Source organism: Pongo pygmaeus, chromosome 17, assembly GCF_028885625.2.
Source record: "Pongo pygmaeus isolate AG05252 chromosome 17, NHGRI_mPonPyg2-v2.0_pri, whole genome shotgun sequence".
NCBI classification, from domain to species: domain Eukaryota; kingdom Metazoa; phylum Chordata; class Mammalia; order Primates; family Hominidae; genus Pongo; species Pongo pygmaeus.
Window position 1 is genome coordinate 81594347 of NC_072390.2, and position 17481 is coordinate 81611827.

Consider the following 17481-nt stretch of genomic DNA (forward strand, 5'->3'; position numbering starts at 1 on the left):
TCCTTGGAAGCTTTAGGATCCAGGATTGTATTTCTCAAGTAATGGTGACCATCTCTTTGAAATGTAATCTTCAAGGAATACAGCATTCCTATATCCTAGATGTGGGGAAGGATAGGAGACTCATTTTAGCAACGATCTTGTTCTAAGTTGTGGAACTACCTCTTGTCATAAAGACATGAAAAGTTAAGTTGTCCTTTGGATAAAACCACTTAGCAAATACGGGCGGTCACTCCAACTACCCAGTGAATATAGAATGAATTCTATGTGACAAATAAGTGCTAAGTCCTCATACTTGAATATCTAGATAACATTTAACTTGAGAACATGTATATAATGGATTGCATCTGCTTGGCTACATAAAAAGGTGAGATTTCTTTCCATTTTGGCAATCTCTTAGATTTCCTATGATGCATATCACATTGTGTTTTAATGCTTTCCAGTAATAAAATTTTTCTCTCTGGTCTACCTTTGAGGAGAGGTTTTCTGGGCTGGGATGAGATTTTGCTTATAATTGTATTTTCCCAACAGTAACAGTTACAATTAAGATAGAAATTGTAATTTTCAATTAACTAAAAATTAAAATTTCTAGGATTTATTACACACACACACACACACACACACACACACATCCATGCCTTTAAGAAATACAGCAACTATTAGTATTTATCATTTTGAGACTTTTCTCCATTGTGTGACATTTAGGATGAAAATAAATTAATGGAACATTTAAAAATGAAAAGATATTTCTAAAGATTTCAAGAAGAAATTAACCAGAATATTAAGGTTCATATTTGTTAGGTTTTAGCACATACATCATCACAGAATATCTTTTTGCTTAAATAATTAAATTGTATAACGTAATTCAGTTGTGAATAAACTGACAGAAAATTAATAAAAAATTAATAATGTTTTTATCTTTGTGTTCCTAAACTTTGCTTGAAATTAAGTTCAAATTAAACCTTTGGTATTACTCTACAAAATGTATATAAAACTTCACAGCTTCACCTTAAAATAGTTAGTAGTTTCATTCACTTAGCTGGCATACTGATAAATAGCATTGTGCTTAATTTGGGAAGCTTTCCAGAAAAGAGACTAAGCACAACGAACTTCATTTGCTGGAAAAAAAATGTTAAAATGGAACATCTCTTTCCTATAATCAGTATAATTGCTATGGTGAAAGCTTTTCAAGGTAGTTAGCAAATGCAGCTAGATGATTTTTAAAACAGTTTTATGTAATGCCCTGTTTTACACCGGTAGGTGGTTTGTTTATATTGCTATTGAAGCTTAAATGGTCAAGCCTAATTATTTTTGGTTCAGTATTGATTTCATAGTAGTAAAAAAATGGCAGTTACACATATTTTCCCCAAATAGATCTAAAATGGGCTTAATGATGTAGAATTTTTAAAAATGTTAGAGAAAGAAAAAAAAATGAAAATCTGTTATCCGAAATGAAAGCTTATTATCCAAGCTTGTTATCCAAGCTTTTATAAAGCTTGTTCCAACAAGTTTTTCCTTAAAATGAAAAAAAAAAATTGTTCTCAGAAATATACAATGAATAAAAGCTGCATTTAAAATAAACATCTTTGCATTTTCTGACACGAGAAGCCTTGACATTTCCTCTGTTGCAGCGGGAATTTATTCCATTGTAACACTTGCCTCCTTTTATGGTTTAGTTAAATGGAACCTTGAAAACCCAGATTCAAGCTCTCCTACAGTGTTTCCATAGAACTGTTCATTGTATCGCAAAACATATGGGGAGATGCCTTCCACTCCACCATATCATCTGCCATCTGCCTAACAAAGTAAGGAAAAGAGAAATATATGCTCCCTGCCTCAACAAAGAGTGAAGAAAGGAAACACGATTATTAAAATTCTATGTAAAATCAGCTATAAGAAAAGATGCATCTGAGAATATTTTATATTTGTAATTTTAATACTTTACAATTCTAAATCTATTGACTAAGTAATAGAAATGACTTTGATATTTTATATTGTGTTATATTTATTTCTTTAAGCTTTAATAAATATAATTGTATGAATAACGGATTCATAATTTTAAGGACAATATCCAAGTGGTAAATCAGAATAATTTACAACCTGAAAACGAAATCATCCACCTAAATAAACAAGCAGAATTTCAGGTGAATTTCATTTGTATTTTGTTGTTTCCTCAATTTATTCTTGTATGAAAAATTATTTACTGTTATAATTAGAAAATAACAGCTTAGAAGGTATTTAGTGGTAAGCATATAAATAAAAACTAATAAAATACACAAGTACACACATTTACATTGAATGTCATTTAAATAATTCCAACAACATTTTAAAGTAGCTTCGTCCCCATGTGTAGAAATTGTGTAATTATTTACAAAATATGGCAAACAACTGTATTGGATTTCAAATGAGTACTTACATTTTTCTGTGGCTGTAATACTTAGGTTGTACCAAGCACTGATTTCACGATCCAGTGAGTTAGTTGTAGTGATTGTACCATTATCATCGATATTGAACACTTTGCTCCTAGTAATAGAATACCTGAACCAAAAGGAAAGTATACCTTAATGTTTTTATTCTATCTACATAACAGTGTTAGATAATACTCTTTAAGCAATAAGACATCTTATTCAATGCATGCTCTACATGCTCTACATGCTCTCAATGCATGGCTCAACATAGCCAATATATAATACCGAACAACTTTTAAAACAGTATATTCCTGTATTTAAGATTCAACTCAGTGGAGATAGAAAAAAAAAATGTAACATGACTTTAGATTTAAATTGATGGATGCTAAATCTAAAATTAATGATTGTGAATCTTTTTTTTCCTATCAAATAAATTAAAATATATCTTCAGCCTAGACGAGTATTGATCTCTTTCCTATGTCACAGGTGTTGCTTGTGAATCTGTTCATTTTACTACAACTACTTGACTTGATATTTAACAAATGTTTTTGTTTGTTTAAAAAGTAAATTTGATAAAAAGTAAAGTCTATATAGTAGATAGAATTTTAATTCTTTTGGGAAACCTGAAAGACTTCTGAAATCTGGAATCTGGAATCAGGAATCCAAAAGATTTTATATATATATATTTTTATATATACATATATATATACTTATATATATACATGTATATATAAAATGTAAAACATATATATAATACCTTGTATGACATATATTTTACATTTTATAACACATTACATATTTTATTACATGTATAACATATATGTAATATTTAATACATATATGCTTTATTCTATATTACATATAGAATATATGTAATATATAATACATATATGTTTTATGCATATATAATATATGTAATATGTGATACATATCTGTTTTATTATATATTACATATATTATAAATATTATTATATAAATATAAATATTATAAATACATATGTATGTATATACACACATATGTATATACACACATATAAAACAAAAGTAAAATATAGTAGTTCTAATGTGCTTTTAGATTGTGCATGGAACAAAGCCAAGTTACAAATTTCTCCCATTAAAAAAAAAAAACTGAAAAATGATCTCCACATTCACAATGAAAGAAGACTTTGAAATACTCAGCATGTCTTATCTACGTGGAAACAATTAATAATAAAAATTAAAGAGCAATAATAACTAGGGTTCAATAATGGCTTCTCATTGCATGTATATTCCTGAAGACTTTGATGAGACATCAATGAAGTTTACCATAATTATATGGCAAAGATGAGAATATTTTAATTTTGAGTTCAAGTATTTCCAAAAACATTATACTACTTTATAGCTTGGTATTCAGATAAGGATTCAACAGAAATTATGAAGAATTACGCTTTAGAGGAGTTCAGTTTTAACTGTACTCCATTTAAAATATTTATAAGTATTTTCCCTAAATATCCCCAAGTGGTTGCCTTTCACACTTAATAGATTTGTTGGCAAAATTATATAGTGTTTTAACAGTTGTTATTTTGAATTAAACATCTAATCCTATTTCTGTAAAATTTCATTTCACATAAAGCCCATTTAAAGTTTGATAGGATGTTATAGTCTTTAATAGTTTAATTCGCATCTGTTAGAATTTAGGAAGAAGAGCCACATAAACAATAAATTGGTTCAGGTCCCATTAATTAATTAAAACAGAAATAAAAATATAGTAGCCCCTCTAGGATGTGATATAAGCAGTGATGTGTAATATGTATCATTTTTCTTAACCCCTTTTAGAACCACAAATTCTCGTTATGTAAATTTTCTTTCCCCCCACTCCACCTTCACTGGACAAAATTTGTTTGGCTTTGAGGTAAGTTTTAGTTAAATTTTACATATATGTAAAATACATATATATTTTTTCCCATTTTTAAACTAGGGAGACAAACATCAGAAAATTCATAAATATGTAAACAGTTGACTTATTTAGATATGTACCATCATCACCTCAGCAAAATTTAAAATTTGGAATTTTCCCACTAATCCAATTAAAAATATTTTAAAATAATTTTGAACTTACAGAAATGTTGCGAAAATAGCACACAGCATTTCTACATGCTCTTCACTCAGCTTTTTCTAATGTTAAAATCTTATATAAAACTTTAATCTTCTAAATAAATTAATCGCTATAATGTAATTAATCAAACTACAAACTATAGTTGGATTTCACTGTTTTTTTTTCACTCATATTTTTTCTTTTACAATCCAATCTAGAATCCAATATTGCCTTTCATTTTCTTGTGTCGTTAGTCTCCTCCACAATTCCTCAATGTTCTTGTCTCTCAAGACCTTGATGCTATTGAAGAGTATTGGTCAATTATTTTATAGAGCGTCTCTCAATTTGGGTTTGTCTGATGCTTTCTCATGATTAGACTAAGGTTACATATTTTTGGCAGGAATAACACAGACATGATATACTTTCTTAGGCTATCATATCAGGGGAACATGATGTTCATCGTATCTCATGAATGGTGATATTAACATTGAGAACTCGATTAGGTGATGGCGACCCCATTTCTCTGGGGTAAAATTGCTATTTTTTTCTTTTGTAATTCATAAGGATCTCAGGAAACTATTTTAAAATGTTCTGGTTTCTCAAACATTTATCCACTAATTTTCAGTATCCGTAGATGAATAATGTTAACATTTTTGAATACTTTCTTTCTGTAAACACAAGATGCTCCAGGATGATCTTGTCTTTTCCTTACAACAGCTCTGCATTCCAGTTATCAGATGAGTTGCAGCATCTTTGATTGGAGAGTAGTATTAGAAAGCAAGATCTAGGTATTAAGAGTTCCCATTGCTTCTTGAGTTTCATTGTTTTTAGGTCCTTTGAGTAGACATCAACAGGAAATATATGTATGTATACCCATGCGTACAAACACATCTATATTTATTTCCATATAATTCCTTCTGTCTGTATATATATTAAGAAGGCATTCCTGCATCATACCTCAGATTTCAATCCAGTGCGACACCTTCATGTAACTTTTCTCATTTTTTATTTGTATTCATTTCTTTTGACAATAATGCATCTTAGTCTTACTATCTACAGCATATTTACTTATGTGTTCAATCCCAATATACATGTAGAGTAACACTGCAATCCCTAAATAGTATCCATGTAAAAAATATATTCAGTATGTAGAGTACATTTCTTCTGAATAGCCATTATTTTGTCTCTAGATTTAGAATTGAAATACTCTCTTCCAAAATTACTTAGGTTGTATTTTCCTAATTCCTCTCGTTTTGATTATGTTATTTGTCTATAATATAATAAACTACATTTGCAATAGTTTGCCTTCAATTTTGGGAATATCTCGAAAGTTCTGTTTGATTTTTTTCCAGAGTTTACACTATTTAGTATTTTACTCTATATCATGGAGAATTCTGTGAACTTGGACAAATGAATAGTCATGTGTCCACCTTCACATAGTGACACAGAACAATTTTATCACCCTCCTTTCTTTTGTCATATCTTTTTAGTTTAGGTACCACAGGGTTTATTTTTGTTTGTTTTTTTTTTTAATCCATTCACCTATTGAAGGATATTTGAGTCAATTCCAGTTATTGGAGATCATGTGTAAAGCTGCCGTAAATGCTTGCATACAGGTTTTCATGTCAAAATAAGTTAATACATTTTCTAGGCCTGCTGCAACAAAACACCACAAACTGGGTGGCTGAAAACAATAAATTAACTCTATTATATTTATCACAATCAAAGTATCAACAGGGTCATGCTTCCTTTGAAGCCGGTAGAGGTGAATCCTTCCTTCCCGTTTCTAGCTTCCAGTGATTTCTGGCAGTCCTTGCTAGTCTTCCACTTGTAGAGGCAACGCTCTGATCTCTGCTTCGGTTGTCACATGGCGGTCCTCTCCCAGTGTCTGTCTTCTTATGAGGACACCAGTCATTTTGAATTAAAAACATACCTGCTCAGTTTATGACCTTATCTTAACTATTTACCTCCACAATTACTCTATTTCTTAACAAGGCCACATTTGTGTGTACTGGATGTTAGGACTCAACATGTCTCTTTGGGACACAATTCAACCCAAAACACAAAGTTTCCTTTATTCCCGGGTAAATGCTTGGAAGAGGGATTGCTAGGTGTTGTGGTCAATATAAGTTTAATTTATAATAATCTTGTATCTTTCTGCCTTGATAAACTCACTTATTACTGGGCATTTTTGTGAATTTCATGGAATTATCTAGGCAATAATCAAGTCACCTGCAAATAAAGAAAACTACATTATTTCTCTCCAGCTTGTGTGTTTTTATTTCTTTTTCTCACTTACTGCATGGACAGGACTTCCAATATTATAGATTTGGACTAGTGAAAGAGTACATTCCTACTTTGTTTCCAATTTTAGGGAAAAAGCACATAATATTTCATAATTAAGTATAACATTAGCTGCATTCTTTTGTAGATACTCTGTATCTAAGAATCTTCTATTCATATTGTGCTGATTGTGCTGATAGCTTTTATAATAAGTTAATTTTGAATATTGTCAAATGTTTTTTCTTTGTCTATTGAGATGTTATATGGCTTTTCTTTTTTAATCTGTCAATATGGTGGTATATATGCAAATATTTTCACATATAGACATATCCTTGCATTCCTGGGTGCACTCCAGTTGATAAGGATATACTTTCCTTTTCACAAACAGCTCAAGTGATTATTATTGTAAAGAATTTTCATATTTGTTCATGAGGGATATTGATCTGTAGTTTTCTTTGCTTGTTACATATGGTAGAATTTATCAGTGGCATCAATTTTTACTGGAACTGCTCTTAGTTTTTATGAAGCTTTTTAACTGACTTTTTGGTGGTATATATATGCTTGTGTGTATGCATGTGTATGTATACATATTTATGAGGTTGTACATATATGGTTGTTTGTAAATGTATATATATGTGTGTGTGTGTGTATGCTAAGGTTATTTATCTTTTAATATAAATTTAGTGGATTCTGTCAAGAACTTCCTCTAAATGTATAGGCATAGAATTGTTCGAAGTAGTCCCTATAATCTTTTTTTTTTTTCTTCCATCTTGACATTTATTTCTAATTTTGTGACAAAACACTTGACAATTGATTTGATCTATAATCTTTTTAATGTCTGTGGGATCAATATGTGTGCTCCCTTTTTCACTTCTGATAATAATAATTTTTGTCTTCTTTGTCTCTCTCTGTTTGCCCCTTGGTCTTTCTCAATAGAGATTAATAAACTTTAGCAATATTTTGAAAGAATCTGCTATTGGCTTCATTATATTACTCCGTTGCTTTCAGTTTCACTGCTTGTGATCTAATCTTTTTATTTCCTTTTTTTCCTGCTTGCTTTGCTTTTTATTTGCTCTTTTTTTTTCTAACAGGAAATAATACACCATCTTTCTCATACTTACAAAATGTTTCAAAGTTTGACTTTAGGCTTAATTTGAAAGGAAACTTCAATAATGTCCAAAAAGTAAACCATACCCATTGATACCAAAAGAGTAATCTCTATATCTGAAGTCCAAAAGAATAAGGCAATTGTCTTAGTCATCACAGACAGCTATTAAAAATTACCATAGACTGGGCAGCTTATAAACAACTGATATTTATTTGTCATATTTCTAGAGGCTGGAAGTATGAGATTATGATGCCAGCATGATTGGCTTCTGACAAGAGCCCTCTTTCAGTTGCATACTGCTGACTTCTGTGTCCTCACAGCCAGAGAGAGGCTTGAGAGAGCTATCTGGGTTCCCCTTTAAGGGCACTAATCCCATTCATTAGGGCTCCACCCGTGTGACTTGATTCCTTATAAGACCCACCTTCTCGTACCCACCTAATACCATTTCATTGAGATTTAGAATTTCAAAATGGAACCCACCTTGTGATACCATTTCATTGGCGTTTCAGATTTCAAATATAAATTTTGAGGGACATAAAAATTTAGACTTCTGAAATAATACATAGTCTTAGTGATGAAATAAAAATTTTAAGAATAATTTCTTATGAAGTTCTTAATAATTTTATGGTAGTAATTTTATTACAGATTGTTTGGATTCCTCTAATTTTTACCATACAAGGCTCCTTAAAACAATTCTATCATCTCACTTTCAAGTCTAAATATTAAATTTTTCCATCATTTCTGTGCCTCATTTTTTTTAAATTGACATATGGTTTGTTATTATAATTCACATAAAGGTAGATCTTGCTCCTCAAGCTTTTATAACCTCAACTACAGCAAGAATATTTTGTTAAACCAGTTTATTTATCCCAGCCAAGACTTGATGAAACTGAGTTTGGGAATTTCCATGCTTTACAGAAACAGCAGGTGATTCTTACTCAGTAGGAAAAACTAATATGAGTTTAATGAATTGGGGCTAATTTACTATGTTTAATATGTGTTAGTGTTTCTCCCACAACAATGAAACATCCCTAAGGCTAAAATACAATATCCTAATATTTCTTCTGGTTTTCATAGCTCTTACCATGCAGTGAGTATTAAAGAAGAGATATTATCAAATTAAAACTCAAATTGAAATCATTTTGCATTTTATGTTCAAACATTTTGGGGATCTTTTGCTTACAAAGAAAAAAAGAGATAAATAAAGAAAACCAAAAAGAAGCCTCCTGAAATGTGCTGAAGTGGATATTTTCGTAAGCATCTGATTTTGTTTTTATGATGTATTTTGAATGTTTGTTAAATCAAGCTATATCATATGGAAAAAAATCAACAATATCAACAACAAAAACTACTGTATCCTCAGTGATCCTAACATATGTATGAAAAGCAGTATTATTTAAAAGCCACTTTTAAATGAAAGGACATCTGTCAAATCATTAAAACATGTTTTTTTGATGGATACAAGTTATTTTAAAAAGTAATAATTGCCAGTATAAAGGTGGAAGTCATTACCTAAAATATTTTCAGATAGAAGTAAGTAGACACCAATGGTGATACTATAAAATATAAAACCTCTTAATATTTGGTTGCATCTTAGGTTTTTCTTCATACATATGTAGCATTTTCACATGTAGTAAGCATGCAATTCTTCATTGTGTATTATTGAGCTTTAAAATGTATGCAGTGGTACTATCTATGCATCACAAGCATCATGAATTATAATTTATTCACTTGTATTCCTAAAATTAACAGTTTTCAATACTTTATTATTATAAATGATAACATATTGAATATCTTAATCATCAAAGCATTTTTTAACATTCCATATTATTTAGTGTTCCCTGAAGAACAATGAATAGGTATATAGATATATTTTTTAAAGTAAATAATTGATATGCACTTATACAATCACTAAAATCTCTATGACTAATTAACAACTATATATGCGTATCAGAAGGCAACGTTTTATGAACTGGAATTATAATGGAAAAGTGGGAACATTTCTTGGTATCAAAAATTAAATTGACCTTTTTCATCGAGCTACTTCAAGACCTTCACAGAGCCAAGCAGTAGCCAGCATTTTAATTAATACATGAAGGTTTATGGAAAATAGGTGAGTAAGGAAAGGTGTTGGAGAAAACATTACGTAATAAGTTTTGGTTTTTTATGCCCAACCAGACTATACCTCAATTACTGAAACAAACAAACAAAAAAATAAAACAAAAGGAAAATAAATTATAACATAGTAACTGGAAATAACAGACTATATTAATAGATGGCAAATATTTGTTTAATTGTACTACAAGAATAGATTTCTAACCCTTTGAACTCCTTTAAGTGGTATCATGTAAAACACAGGTTCTGAACCCCCCAGGCCATGAACTGCTACCTGTCCATGGCTTGTAGGTGAGGGCAGGCAAGCCAGCCTTACTGTCTGAGCTCCGCCTCTTCTCATATCCGCGGCAGCATTAGATTGTCATAGGAGCATGAACCCTGTTGTGAACTGTGCATGTGAAGGATCTAGGTTGAGAGCTCCTTATGAGAATCTAATGCCAGATAATCTGAGGCAGAACAGTTTTATTCTGAAACCATTTCCCTTCACCCCCCGGCCCCCGACCTTGGAAAAAATGTCTTCCACCGAACTGGTTCCTGGTGGTAGAAAGGTTGAGGACCACTGTTATAAAAGCTTTCTCAATTTTTGAATATCATTTCAAGTAAATAGTATTTAAATAAGCCACTTTTTAGTTGTGGTTGAGACGGAGTCTCGCTCTGTCGCCCAGGCTGGAATGCAGTGGCACGATCTTGGCTCACTGCAAGCTCTGCCTCCCGGGTTCACGCCATTCTCCTGCCTCAGCCTCCCGAGTAGCTGGGACTACAGGCGCCCGCCACCACGCCCGGCTAATTTTGTTTTGTATTTTTAGTAGAGACGGGGTTTCTCATGTTAGCCAGGATGGTCTCGATCTCCTGACCTCGTGATCCACTCAACTCGGCCTCCCAAAGTGCTGGGATTACAGGTGTGAGCCACCGTGCCCTGCCTTAAATAAGCCACATTTTGATCAGCTTTGTTTCAGCTCTAATTGGGGATTTTAAAAAAACAATTTTTTTCTCTTATCTCCTTTCCCCAATTAAGAGGGAATATAATGCACTGAATTTTAATTGGTAATTGCCTCTTTCTTGCACGTGTTTGAAATCACCAATTTTACTGCATCTTAACCGACATTGAGGTTCCCTATTTTATTTGTTTAAATTGTTACAAATTAATTAAGACATACAGAAATATAGATACAGATATAACGTTGTTTAAATTTGCATGGAGGCTAGGGGCGGTGGCTCAAGCCTGTAATGCCAGCATTTTGAGAGGCCGAGGTGGGTGGATCACGAGGCCAGGAGTTTGAGACCAGCCTGGACAATATGATGAAACCGCGTCTCTACTAAAAATACAAAAATTAGCCGGGCGTGCTGGCGCATGCCTATAGTCCCAGCTACTAGGTAGGCTGAGGCTGAAGAATTGCTTGAACCTGGGAAGCAGAGGTGGCAGTGAGCCGAGATTGCACCACTGTACTCCAGCCTAGAAGACAGAGTGAGACTCCCTCTCAATTAAAAAAAAAAATGCATGCAACTTTATTTTTAATCTAATTTATATTTACTTATTTATTAATGCAAAACTGACTTTACAAACATACCTGATAGGAGATTTCCTATTGTCTGGGTCTGTGGCAGACACCACGCCTACAAATGATCCCTGTGGGGTTTCTTCAAAAATTTCAAATATATAATATGGAAGGAGGAAAAGAGGAGGCTCATCAACATCTTCCACCTGGATCTTAATGAAAGTGGTGGAAGGTTCAGTGTGGTACTTCATGAGATGTTCATCAACATGATGGTTTTTAACTTTTGCTCTAATACCATAGTGGTTCTGGTACTCAAAATCCACTTTCTACAAAGAAACACAGTGTACACAGAAGAAATGGCTTTAGTAACCCAAGATACTACTTAGAAAAAAAGTTTTACCTGTTAAATTAAGTCTCAGCGGCCTTTCAGTTAGATTTTTCTTTTTATGTACATGGATCTCTCTGATATAATTGTTAATCAGGCATAACAAATCTGTGTGTATAATGTCACTTACCTATTTTAATTTGGAGATAAAGTTATACTTTTGAAAGCATAAACATCTAATGAAACTGAGAATTAATTTCCTAGTATTTCAGATATTTTCCAAAAATTTTTTTATTAGAATTAAAAAAATGTTCTGCATATAATTCAAAATGCTCTGTAATAACTATCTGATCTCTAAAATCCTTTTCTCCATAAAACATAAATTACGAGTTCTCATTTCAATTATTTAATGAGTTAAAAACTAACCAGCTACACAAAATATGTTTTAATTTTGTGGTATTCTACAAGGCAAATAATTTTAACATGTCTACCTTTTTTAATATAACTATTCCTTCTTGAGTTTCACGATTAGTAATAATGTCAAATGTTTGTGAATCATCCTCCTCAATGCTGTAATCCATTTCTGCATTCTCTCCTATGTCATTATCATATGCCATGATTGTTCCTATGGAAGTCCCAGTGGGTGCAGATTCAGAGACAGTCAGGCGGTATAAACCTTTAAAAACAAAATTTGAGGTATTTTGGATAAATACTTAATATAGGAAACTTGCAATTATAGTTTTTCTTTTTTGTTTGTTTGTTTGTTTTTTTGAGACGGAGTCTCATTCTGTCACCCAGGCTGGAGTGCAGTGGCGCGATCTCGGCTCACTGCAATCTCTGCCTCCTGGGTTCACGCCATTCCCCTGCCTCAGCCTCCTGAGTAGCTGGGACTACAGGCGCCCACCACCACGCCTGGCTAATTTTTTGTATTTTTAGTAGAGATGGGGGTTTCACCGTGTTAGCTAGGATGGTCTCGATCTCCTGACCTCGTGATCCACCTGCCTCAGCCTCCCAAAGTGTTGGGATTTCAGGTGTCAACCACTGTGCCGGGCTGCAATTATAGCATTCTTTATTTATGATCTGTAGGGAATCCCATACCTACCTTTCCCAGTTACTTGTTCTTAATTTTTCTTTTTTTCTTTCTCTTTTTTCTTTCTTTTCTTCCTTTCTTCCTTCCTTCCTTCCTTCCTCTCTCTCTGCCCCCATATATATTCTCTTTCCCTTTTTTTTTGAAATATAAATATTTTCTAATCTCCTATTTAAGCATCTATCATCATCTCTCAAATATATCTTAGGAAAGTCTATCACCAATATTATTTCTATTTACATGCATGTCTCTTCAATATTCATGTTTTTTTATTGTAACCTTCAACCACACTAAATTAAATTTGACAGAAATAACTTTCAATTTTACTCTAACATTCTTGATACCTGAAGTTACTGAATAAAATACATGTGGAATAAAGGTGGCAGAGTCTGCATGCAAATAGTTGAGTTCCAAGAACAGTAGTTTGATTTTGAGGGTCTGAGCCTGCATTACATTAGCCATCCTGGAAATGCAAGGAAATATAGATTGAAAAGAGTTGGTAAGTGAATGTAGTATAAAAAACATTTTGTAGTCAAAGATGACCTAATTGATTTGGTCCTGAGAAGAAATAATTGCAGATGTATTTAAAATACATAAATATAACTACAAATTGCTGGACTTTTTTTTCATTTTTCAAGAGTAACTTGCATAAAAGTGATATATAACTACATTATTTTTAAATTATTATTTGAAATTGCATTTTCATCTATGTCAATATATGACATTATTCATATCAAGCGGCATCAGCAAACATGCAATATTTTAAAGAATGGAATGCCTTAGAATTCTAAAAAAGAAGCACATATAATAAAATTAGTCTTTAAAGGGATTCCTAGTCCCTTTAGAAGCATGGAGGAGGCAGTCACTTCAAAGACTGCATTAAAGATCTTACTTTTTAAGGGGGATAAATGTTAATTTTTAAGTACTAATATTTTACTACATTTTTAGAGCAGAAGTTGGAGATTGACTATGTATTAGTGCTTTTTACATTATAGAAAAATTACATATACACCATGGAATACTATGCAGCCATAAAAAATGATGAGTTCATGTCCTTTGCAGGGACATGGATGCAATTGGAAATCATCATTCTCAGTACAACTATCGCAAGAACAAAAAACCAAACACCGCATATTCTCACTCATAGGTGGGAATTGAACAATGAGAACACATGGACACAGGAAGGGGAACATCACCCTCTGGGGACTGTTGTGGGGTGGGGGGAGGAGGGAGGGATAGCATTGGGAGATATACCTAATGCTAGATGACGAGTTAGTGGGTGTAGCGCACCAGCATGGCACATGTATACATATGTAACTAACCTGCACATTGCGCACATGTACCCTAAAACCTAAAGTATAATAATAATAAATAAATAAATAAATAAAAATAAAAAATAAAAATAAAAATAAAAAAAGAAAAATTAAAAGAATTGTCTGTTATTGGAAGATTAAAAGTCACTGACATTAATCTGTAGAAAACAATGACATTGCCATGAACGTGAAAGTGGATGTTTAAGACTTAAATGTTATTTAGTTGATATTAAACTATTGGTCTTCAAAATGAAAAAGAACTGAAATATTTTCTTCAGTCAATATTTTGTCTACACAATTTTCCATACTTTCAAAAATTATTTTATTGAACATAATTTTTACAAGGTCCTGTCCTAGAGGCTGGAGATAGAACAGGTGACAATATATATAAAAGCTGCCACCATCAGTTCATATTCTTGATGATAAAACAGACAATAAATAAGATACTGGTATATATGAAGGTAGTATTCTGGTGGAATGGTTTAATATTAGTGATAAGGTGTAAAGTATTCACTGTAGATGTGACTTTTGGATAAGAATTGAAGAAAGAAAGTGAGTATCTGGGGAAATATAATTTCAACAAGAGGAAAAGCCAGCGAGCCTGGAGTGTTCTGGGAAAAGAGAGAAGGACAATTGCCTTGTGTTGGCTTCTTAGTAAGCAAACAGGCAGATAGAAACACTAAGGTTTCAAGAGGTAATGAGACAGGACTGGACAATGGCAGATTACTTCAGACCCTTAGGACTATTTAGGTGATACTAAACCTAAGGATTTTGACATCTGTGAGGGAGATGGGAAGACCTTCAAGTGATATGATCAGACGTGAATATTAACAAGATTATAAAGCTATGTTGAAAATAAACTAAAGGAGAACAATGGTGTAAGCAAAGAGACTAGATGAGAGCCTATTGCACTAATAGAGACAAAATAAGATGGTGCCATGTGCCAAGGTGCTAGGGATGGAGTTGGTGAGAAGTGTTCATATTTCGGATATTTTCTAAGGCAGAGACAACAGCATCTGCAGGGAATTAAATTTTAACTCTGAGAAAAAGAAAAGCAGACAAAGTAGCTTCAAATCTTTATGCAAGGAAGGAAGAGGGTATGCGTGTGTGTGTATGTGTGTGTGCATATGTATATGTGTGTGTTTTGTGTATGTGCATTTGCTCACAGAATATTGAAAGCGAGGAGCTATCAGAATTGTGGAGGTTATCAATTCAGGCTGGGGGAAAAATTATAGTTGACCTGGTATGGCCACCATAATCTGAGTGGGATCACTAATTCTTCAAACAGTGGGGTTTATATCGAATAAGCAAGGTTTTGGCTTGAAGAACATGCAACCTGGATGTGTGGGTACATGAGATGGGAAAATCTGCTGGAATTAGGGGTTCAGAGGAGGGGCAGCTGGAATCAGGAGTTCAGTTAAGTGTGTGTTAGGTTTTAAATGTGTAATATATATATGTGTATTATATATGTAATATATGTGCATTATATACTATATATGTGTATTATATATGTTATATATGATATATAGAATGTATATTATATATAAATATATTATACATTTGTTATATATTATATAAAATATTATATATTATATAATATATAATATGCATTTATATGTAATACACATATATAATATATATAATGCACATTTAAAACCTAATATACACTTAACTGAGCTCTTGATTCTAGCTGCCCTTCCTCTGAACCCCTTTATATATATATATTTTTTAATATATAATATATGAAGTTGATGAGTAGACAGATCTACTTTTGCGAAGCTCAAGGGAGAAGTTCAGTCTGGAGATGTATATTTAATATGAGGTTCTCAGCCCAGAGGTGGTATGTAAAGCCATGTGTCTGGATAAGATCATAAAGGAATGAGTATAAAAGGGAAGAAAAACAAGATCAAAGGCTTGACTCACAAATATTCCGAAGTTTAAAGTATATAAAGAAGAAGAAGAAAAGGCAAGGAGTGAAAAAACAGAGACTAGTAAGATAGAAGAGAAAGCTAATGAGAATGGAACATTAAGGTTTTCAAGGAGAGGTTGATCAATTACATAAAATTCTTCCAAGAAATCAAGTGTTATCAGAACTGAGATTTGACACTGCATTCCGTTTAGGTTATTGATAGAAATGATCAGATCAGTTTGTTCAAGTAGTGTGGATGTAACTCAAATGGAGTAAGTTCTGAGATTTTGAGGTCATTAATTGGAAACAATAAGTATTAACAACATTTTAAATAAATCTTCTCTAAAGAGAAAGGAAAAATACAAAGCATCTTTAGCTAAGTATGGAAGTGAAGGCAAGAAAGTGTTTTTGTTTTGTCTTGTTTCAGGATGTGAGAAAAAACAATAATAAACATGTTTGGATATGATAGATATGAACCAGCAGAGGATGCTGTTAACACAAGGGAGAGGGATGTTTGAGAGATGCCTTTAATTGGGAGGGCAGGGAGTGTTGCCCACAACAGAGGGTATAGGTATTGAGTATTTAAATTGAGAGGAGGGTAATGGGATTCCCACAAGGAAAACCATGTGGACAAGAGTAAGGAGGCCAGTATCAGATTCACCCACATTCGTATTTGAGTGAAAGTATTAAGAGTAATACCGTCATCTCATATTCGGATTCGAGTAACGAAGATAATTTTTAAACATATTTTAAATATTCTAATTTATTCAAAATATTTTAATATTAAAGTCAGGAAAAATCAGAGGGAAACTGAGAAAGGTAGTAGAAGCTTCAGGATATTTTATCGCAACAAGTTCCTTAGGAATCTTCCTGTCTTCCAGAGTCTTCTACTTGCTATTTAATCATCATCTGCATAAATTTAGACCAAATTTATTTAATAAATCCAGCCACTATTTCATACATATTATATGCCAATTATTTTATAAAGTTCTGGATATTTCATATTTAACTTGGCGTTCTCTTCTTGCCTTCAGAGGCCATATTAATGTTGTGGACAGAACACAACATATGTATCATATACATCATATGTGACACTACATAGGGAGAGATGAAGGTGCAGACTCTGACCCCTTGCCTATAGTCCATCCACAGAGGAACTGTTTTCTTAACCCATATAACAGTGGTAATCTTTTAATATGACAAAATTTAAAATTGTGAGATAGAGCAGAATTAAAAAAATGAGATTTGTGATATTTATTGAAAAATCAAAAGATCTGATAACCTTGCATATGTTGGCTACACTGAGTAGTGTCTGTATTATTTAGGTGTGGACATTTGTGTGTGCACACACACATTAACAGATATT

General features: G+C 32.5%; 1 protein-coding gene across 6 annotated transcripts in view; it reads right to left on the reverse strand.

Annotated features, from left to right (window-relative positions):
* CDH19 (cadherin 19) overlaps positions 1 to 17481 on the reverse strand; it is a 104381-nt gene that overhangs the window by 31739 nt on the left and 55161 nt on the right. For all 6 annotated transcript variants that reach the window (XM_063653802.1, XM_063653797.1, XM_063653799.1 and 3 more), the window contains exons 6-8: positions 12298 to 12482; positions 11554 to 11807; positions 2414 to 2535 (exon numbers count right to left, since the gene is read on the reverse strand). In XM_063653802.1, coding sequence (XP_063509872.1) covers positions 2414 to 2535; positions 11554 to 11807; positions 12298 to 12482 — 561 coding nt within the window. The remainder of the gene's footprint in view (positions 1 to 2413; positions 2536 to 11553; positions 11808 to 12297; positions 12483 to 17481) is intronic.